Raw genomic sequence first — 7,805 nt, 5'->3', positions numbered from 1 at the left:
CTGAAGATTAAAATTAATATTTCTTAACTTTCTGAATGTTATTAATTCATATTAATTAATTAGTTCATATTGAACATCAAACTGGTTTCTTAGCGTTTTCTTTACACAAAGCATTTCCCTTCCTTCTTTTGATTGACAGGATATATCGGCCCTGACTAATGGCTGTTTTTAAACTATCGACAGATAGCCGACAGTGTGAAAATTTGCTTTTATATCGGTGCATCTCTAGTTTTTACAGAGGGGGTTTTGGATATCTATTATTATTATCACTCCATAAATCAGAAAATACGGTCAACAGCCTAAAAAAAAAAACTTTTACTATTTTTTTAAGGAATAAAATGTTGTATAAAATCAGGCAAATTATATATCAACAACCCCCTCTGTAAAAAGCTTTAGAAAATAGTTATAAAACTGTATAGTTTGGTTTATATAAGTTCTGCTGAAGTGGAGATTTCTGACTCGGAGCATGAGAAAAAACTCATTTTGAGAAGATGGCCTTTAAAGACATTTACTGTAATTGAAATAAATAAAGTGCTATAAAATATACACTTAAAAGTGTATTTTGGATGTTTTCTTTCCACCAGTCTGAAAAAACACTTTAAAAAGCTCAAAATCTCAATTGACAGGTGTATGAAAAAAGTGTTTTTGCCTGTAGTGTCTCCCCTTAAGTGCAAGATGTGCTGTAATATAGGCTACATAAATACATAAATTATTATGAGAACATTATAACATTATATGTGTGCTTGAGACATGGCTTTTAATGTGAGGCTCCCAGAAATTATATAAAAATTTGGATTTATCGGCCAATATATTGGTTATCCGCTTTCAAATATAAAGAATTATTGCAATCAGCCAAAATGTTCATATCGGTGCATCCTTAGAAAAATGATCAAAAACAGTTAAAAATTGTCTATATGACTCATGTAGTATATTACATATGCATATGACTTTGAATGTAGTGCATGAGCGGTATTTCTAAACAGTTTTGTGATGATTTTTTCTCATTTTTTTGGAACTCAACACTGTTCATATTTTGTAGAAAAGAGCAGCATGAGTATCTTTTGTGTTCTGTCATCTGAGGTTTGAAACAACATGAGCATGAGTATAAATGATCATTTTTGAGTAAACGAACCCTCTAATAGTGTCTGACTGCTTTAGTGAGAATGGCACAAACCCGTAAACAGTTCATTAAGGTACAGCAGGACTCGGATCCTGCGGGATTATTGTTAATGTCAGTTCCGGGCTGTTGCAGGTGCTGTAGTGTTGATCATTGCTCGATTAAGACTAGCGTTTGATTGAGGCGGCAGCTTCAAGTAAATCTGCGGTGACGGAGAGTCTCTCATGCTGTAATCTGATTGAATGCGTTCAGGCGGTGGTAATCCCACACTGCTCCACTTCCCGTTGCCGGCGTCAGTGTCGGATCCGATGCAGGTAGCGTTCGGGGTCCTTCTCCTGAACGGCGTTCCAGCTCCATCGGGGGCCGCCCGAGGGCCCCTGAGTCTCCTCCTCCTCTGGGGACAGGAAGTCACCTTGGTCACATGATCCAGCTTCAGAAGAGCTCTGCCCTCCACAGGCTCCCAAAGCAGATGAATCATCATTAGCATCATCATTGTCGTCATTATCTTCTCCAGTTATGACTTCAGACGTCTGTCCCAGTGAGCACTCGTTGATCCTTATGGATGATGAAATAATAATGCATCAACTTATTAGATGCAGATCATTTTATGTATATGTATGATCATCATGTCTAAAGTTCACAGGTGTGTGACCCGTGCCTGGATATTTTTGTCTGTTTACAGGGTGTTTAGTGTGGCAGGTTTGTGGCTGATCACATGACCTACATTTATTCAGATTAGCATGTTTCCATTAACACACACACACACACACACACACACAGTGGCAGTGAAGCTTTATATAGACACTTAAGTAAATCTACGAGGATGAACCTACAAAATCATGTCCAAGTCACATATTACTCCAAGAACAAAAGAAAAAACTTTTTTATGACTCTTCAGCACCTTTTGTGTGTGTGTAATTCTCATTGTTCTGAAATATGTTTGTACTGTAAACTAAAAAACTGCAATACAATGATTTTGTTATTGCAATCAGCATAAAGGCAGTAAACAAACACCAATATGATGTATAAATACATTACAGATATAAATAACGTAGCATTATTATTTTTGCATGTCAAGTAATTAGAATGAGGTTGTCTCCAGTGTTTTTTTTTTTGTTGTTTATCAATATAAATTATGTATTATTATATTTACATTACAAGTAACAAGTATGAGACTTTTGTTTTTGTTTTGTTTTTTGGTACAAATACCAATATAAATAATTAATTATTATTTTTGCATCGAATGAGGTTTGTTTACTTTTTTTGTTTTTCAATATTTTTTTTTTCCATTCCAAGTAATGAAAATGACTATTGTTTTTGTTTTTTATAAATAATATATATATTATTAAACTATAACACAAATATATTGCACAAAAAATGTATCAATATTATTTTTGCATTGGAAGTACTGAGAATTTTGTTATGAAGTAAAATATCTAGCTTCCACCAGGGTAGCGTTTCCCAAAAGCATCGTAAGCCTAAGATGATCGTAGCTCCATTGGTTTCAATGGAGCTACGATCAACTTAAGCTTACGATACTTTTGGGAAACGCAGCCCAGACCATTTTCTGTATTCAACGTACAAAGAAAGTGTAAACTGGCATCGCGTCAGTTAAGCTTTTTCCATAAGTTGAATAGGGAAGGCGTAGGATGTAGCGTAAGTATTTTTAACTGCAAGAGTTTTACATTTTCTTCATACGTTAAATACGGAAGGTGTTCTTGTGGAAGCTAGATATTTTTACTTCATAACATGATAAATATGTATATTTTTTACACAAGCGCATTGCTTCACTTCAGAAGGACTTTATTAACCCCCTGGAGCCGTGTGGAGTACGTTTTTGATGGATGGATGCACTTTCTTTAGCTTCATACTCGTTGGTCCTGTTCACTGCCATTGTAAAGCTCGGATGTGTCAGGATATTTATTAATAGTTCTCCGATTGTGTTCATCAGAAAGAAGAAAGTCATATACACCTAGGATGGCTTGAGGGTGAGTAAATCATGGGCTAATTTTCATTTGAAAGTGAACTAATCCTTTATGTGCTTTATGCAGAAAATGTTATCTCATTGTTTATCTTTTAATTTTGAGGTATAATGTGACCTGAACATGTTCTTGACAGGTTTTGTGAGATTCGCCCAAAAAAGATGCTTTCATTGACAGTTTTAGTTGAACACATGGTTGCATTTCAGGAAATAGCTAAATGGCTACCTGAAGGAATTATAATTCAGTATATGAGTATTACAATGATGTTGGTTACATTCTAAGTGACAGTTTACAAAACCATAAGTAGCCTTTATTTTTAGATCATTTCAGTTTGAGTCTGTACGACTGAGGCCTGAATTAACTGCAGAACTTAAAAGGGTTAGTTCACCCAAAAATGAAAATTCTGTCGTTTATTACTCACCCTCATGTCGTTTCACACCCGTAAGACCTTCTTTAATCTTCAGAACACAAATTAAGATATTTTTGATGAAATCTGATGGCTCCGTGAGGCCTCCATAGCCAGCAATGACATTTCCTCTCTCAAGATCCATTAATGTACTAAAATCATATTTAAATCAGTTCATGTGAGTACAGTGGTTCAATATTAATATTATAAAGCGACGAGAATATTTTTGGTGCACCAAAAAAAACAAAATAACGACTTATTTAGTGATGGCCGATTACAAAACACTGCTTCAGGAAGCATCGGAGCACAATGAATCAGTGTATCGAATCAGCGGTTCGGAGCGCCAAAGTCACGTGATTTCAGCCGTTAGGGCGGTTTGACCCACGATCCGAATCATGATTCGATACGCTGATTCATTGTGCTCCGATGCTTCCTGAAGCAGTGTTTTGAAATCAGCCATCACTAAATAAGTAGTTATTTTGTTTTTTTGGCACACCAAAAATATTCTTGTCACTTTATAATATTAATATTGAACCACTGTACTCACATGAACTGATTTAAATATGTTTTTAGTACCTTTATGGATCTTGAGAGAGGAAATGTCATTGTTGGATCGCTGAGCCATCAGATTTCAACAAAAATATCTTAATTTGCTTACAGAAGATGAACGAAGGTCTTACGGGTGTGGAACGACATGAGCGTGAGTAATAAATGACATTATTTTCATTTTTGGGTGAACTAACCCTTTAATACTTACATTTAGAGGTTAGAATAAACACATAAATGCTTTAATGAATACTATGTTCCCATGTTTTTTTTCATATCCTGAAATAACTAGTTTCAGTCTCTCTCACCTGAGGTGTCCAAACGCTCGGACCCATCTTGTTCCCGTCGTGTCTTTATGAGACTCCACCCTGAGGCCGCTTCTGTTCCGCGCTCGGACTCTGAGTCCCACCAGCGCCTGTGCCAAACCCGTCTCCACCTCCGCCATCCCTCTATCCTCGTCCTCTTCCTCCCCCTCCGCCCCGTCCTCGCCGGAGGCCGCTCTCCGGTTCCCCCACACCATGCGGGCTCTCTGCTCGGCGTCCGGGTCACCCGCCGCCTGGAAGAGCCGTTTGAGCTGCCGCAGGTTCACCCCCTGAAAGATGTTGGCCGTGCCGGACTTGCGGGTGCGACGCTCGGAGGCCGGCGGGCGGGAAAATGTGGGCTGGGACGGGCCTGCGAGAACCGGGGCTGAGGCCACGTCCTCCATCTGTGGAGCAAGAGGTGAAGGTCAAAAGGGTCAGGCGGTATATAGCACTACTGAGAAGCTGACAAGCAATTTTTTGTATGAAATAATTTTGCATATGGCTGCAAAGATGTTTTTACATGTCTTTTATTTATTTATTTATTACTAAAAGCACTTATGGCGAGACACTACAGGTAAAACAATATTTTGAGATTCTGGGCTATTTTATGGATTAAAATGTGTATCATGGCCACAAATTAAGAATTAACTCCCTAATTTTATTAATTTGTTTCCTCATTTTACTGAAAAACAAGGAAAAAAGTTCTTTATTGGCAACGTTTCGATCGTATGATCATACGATCGAAACCGTAAAAAAGTTTTTTATTGGCAACGTTTTGCAAGTTGATAGTGTGTGGGATTTTCCTTGTTTTTCCATATTTTGACTACACTAGTCTTCTTTCCTACGCACCTATCTATGACCTACAGGTGTGCAATGCTAATTGATCATTGATATCCTCATTTTACTAAAATGTGACTACGTTGTAATAATTTGTTTTACTTAAAATGAGGGAACAAATTCGTATAACTTGGTCACGTTTTAGTAAAATAAGGGAACAAATTCTTTCTTTGTGAGACAAAAATATATATTTTTGTTCGATGTCATGTGCGGGGATCCGTACTATATTGCTTTTATAGCGTCTTCTTTCAGACTAGTAGAATGAAAACATGCAAAATACACATTTAAGTGTTTATTTTATCTATTTGCATCTGTAGATTTCTATTACAATGTGTATTTTTAAAGGTCATTTTCTCAATCTCTACTTCAGCAGCACTTACACCAAACCTTACATATTCATATCTATATTTTAAAGGTGTTTACAGAGGGGTTTCTTCATATAACATTTTATTCCTAAAAACATGGTGAGAATGTACTTTTATGGCTGTTAAAAAAAAGTATTTTCTGATGTATGAAGTGATGAAGAGAAATCCAAAATCCCATCTGTAAAAACTTTTACAGGCCCTAGTGTTTAGATTTTTGTTCTGGAAATGTATGCAAATTAGTGCATATTTAATTAAATTTGCATATTTTTCACATTACATTTTTAAAAACTTGTAATAGAAAACAACTGTCTTAATGTACTGTGATTATTTAATGTACTGTGATTATTTAACTGGAAAGTATGGTGAAATCTATTAGTTTTTTTATTTTTAAACCCTATTCAGCTGTAATGTCTTGCCTTAAGTTGGTACGTCAATGGAAAAAGAGTATTTAAACCTCACTGCAGGTTCAGACATTAACCTACTGACCTCCATTGACAAAGACTATTAGCTGCCATTCAGTCAGCACTGGCTATTATTACTGCAGACTAAGCAGGGGAAAACAAGTCTCTGTCACTTTTAATGACCCTAAAAAACACTGTTCAGTGGTAAAACAAAGGCTAAATTGAATCAAGTCAGAAGTCACCTTTATTTATATATAGCGCTTTACACAATACAGATTGTTTCAAAGCAGCTTTACAGTGAAAACAGGAGAATGATTCAATCAATGATGCAAACAGTACAGCAGCACTAAAAGAAAACAGTGTCATTGTTCAGTGTTGATTCAGTTATTAAAAGCAGTTCTTCAGAAAATAGTGATGTGAAAGTCCAGCTCAATTCAGTTCTCATCTGATAGCCTCAGAACAGGCAGATCAATAATACTGTTGAATATCAAGTGTCCCCAACTAAGCAAGCCAGAAGTGACAGTGGCGAGGAACCCAAACTCCATCAGGTGACAGAATGGAGAAAAAACCTTGGGAGAAACCAGGCTCAGTTCTCCTCTGGCCAACGAATGAATACACAATACGAGGATCATTTGAAATGTCTTCAGTGTGGAAAGAGGTTTTAGTCACATTATGAGGCATTTACTAGTAGCGAATAACTTGGAAAGCTAACCAGCCAAACTTATGCTCCGCTGGTCTGAACAATAGTATACAGCGTCTATGTTCAGAACTGAATACTTGTGTATTGTACTGTACAGTGTGCACTGCATACTACTTTTACAAATTATTGTTAAACAGTGTGCATTATGCAGCGCTAACATGCAAAATGGCAATCCCATCAAGTGTCAGTCATCACACTGGAAATGCAAGGTTAATTTGAGCACATTGCATTTGTATTTCACATTGCATTTGTGTGATGCTTTTGTATACTGCACACTTGCTCAGATGCTGGAGCAGGTCATCTGGATAGTATGTACTTATAGAAAATAATCAAAATATGAGTACGCTATTATTCACATAAACCACTTAAGGCATAAAAGATAAACATGAATGTCTAAGTTAGCTTGTAATCATTTGGTCTTGGCAGAAAAGGAATGATTCACGTTTGCTGACGCGTAACAAACGATGATGTTACGTCACACGACGTCATCTAAAACATAAACGATACGTTAAACGATGTAATTTGCTGGAATTTGCCACAAAGCCCGTTGAAGTTTGCAGTACGATGAGTCACGTGACGACATTACAGTGACGCACGAGCGCACGAACATCCGCAGTGACAGCTGCGCGAGGACAGACAACAAAGGCGCTAATGAAAACATATGATAGCATTCAACAAAGCATATGTTGAAGAATAAATGCTCGGTTATGAGTGACGACATGAAGGATCACGAAGCGCACAATCGCGTTAACCGTATTTTTAGGTGTTAATTCGGTTCCGCTTTGCTGCTCTCTAGGAAAAACAAATCAAAGAAATATTAACGACACAATTATGCAGAAATCTACTCACCGTTTCTCTCTGAACTAGTGTCTTCGTGTCATTTGCATGTTGTGTCTTTGGAATTGCTGTGTGTTGAGCAGCAGAATGCTGTATAAACAGCCCGGCTGTGTGTGTCTGTCTGTGGCGAGCGCGACGGGCAGAAAGTTTAACGCTCTGACGCGTCATCTACTGTACCGCTCTGACCAATGAGAAGCCTGGAATAGAGGATTGATCCCGCCTCCACGCCTCTTACAGCCAATCACAATACTCCCGTGTGTGCGTCCCGTGGAGTAGTGTACAGTGTGTGTGTGTGTGTGTGTGTGTGTGTGT

The 7,805-nt window shown here is 37.5% G+C and overlaps 2 protein-coding genes across 4 annotated transcripts in view; one reads left to right on the top strand and one right to left on the bottom strand.

Moving 5' to 3' along the window:
- LOC125271747 (NACHT, LRR and PYD domains-containing protein 12-like) overlaps nt 1–7,805 on the top strand; it is a 1,137,836-nt gene that overhangs the window by 1,080,177 nt on the left and 49,854 nt on the right. The gene's annotated exons all lie outside the window — the stretch shown is intronic.
- avpi1 (arginine vasopressin induced 1) lies at nt 1,271–7,676 on the bottom strand. The gene is made up of 3 exons (XM_048196026.1): nt 7,506–7,676; nt 4,360–4,757; nt 1,271–1,672 (listed from the first exon to the last, which is right to left on the bottom strand). The coding sequence occupies exons 1-3, from the start codon at nt 7,659–7,661 to the stop codon at nt 1,411–1,413; spliced, it is 816 nt and encodes a 271-aa protein (XP_048051983.1). The 5' UTR covers nt 7,662–7,676; the 3' UTR covers nt 1,271–1,410.

The sequence above is a fragment of the Megalobrama amblycephala genome, linkage group LG7, assembly GCF_018812025.1.
Source record: "Megalobrama amblycephala isolate DHTTF-2021 linkage group LG7, ASM1881202v1, whole genome shotgun sequence".
NCBI lineage: Eukaryota > Metazoa > Chordata > Actinopteri > Cypriniformes > Xenocyprididae > Megalobrama > Megalobrama amblycephala.
Note: the sequence above shows the minus strand (reverse complement) of the source record. Positions and strands in the feature narration are given on the sequence as shown.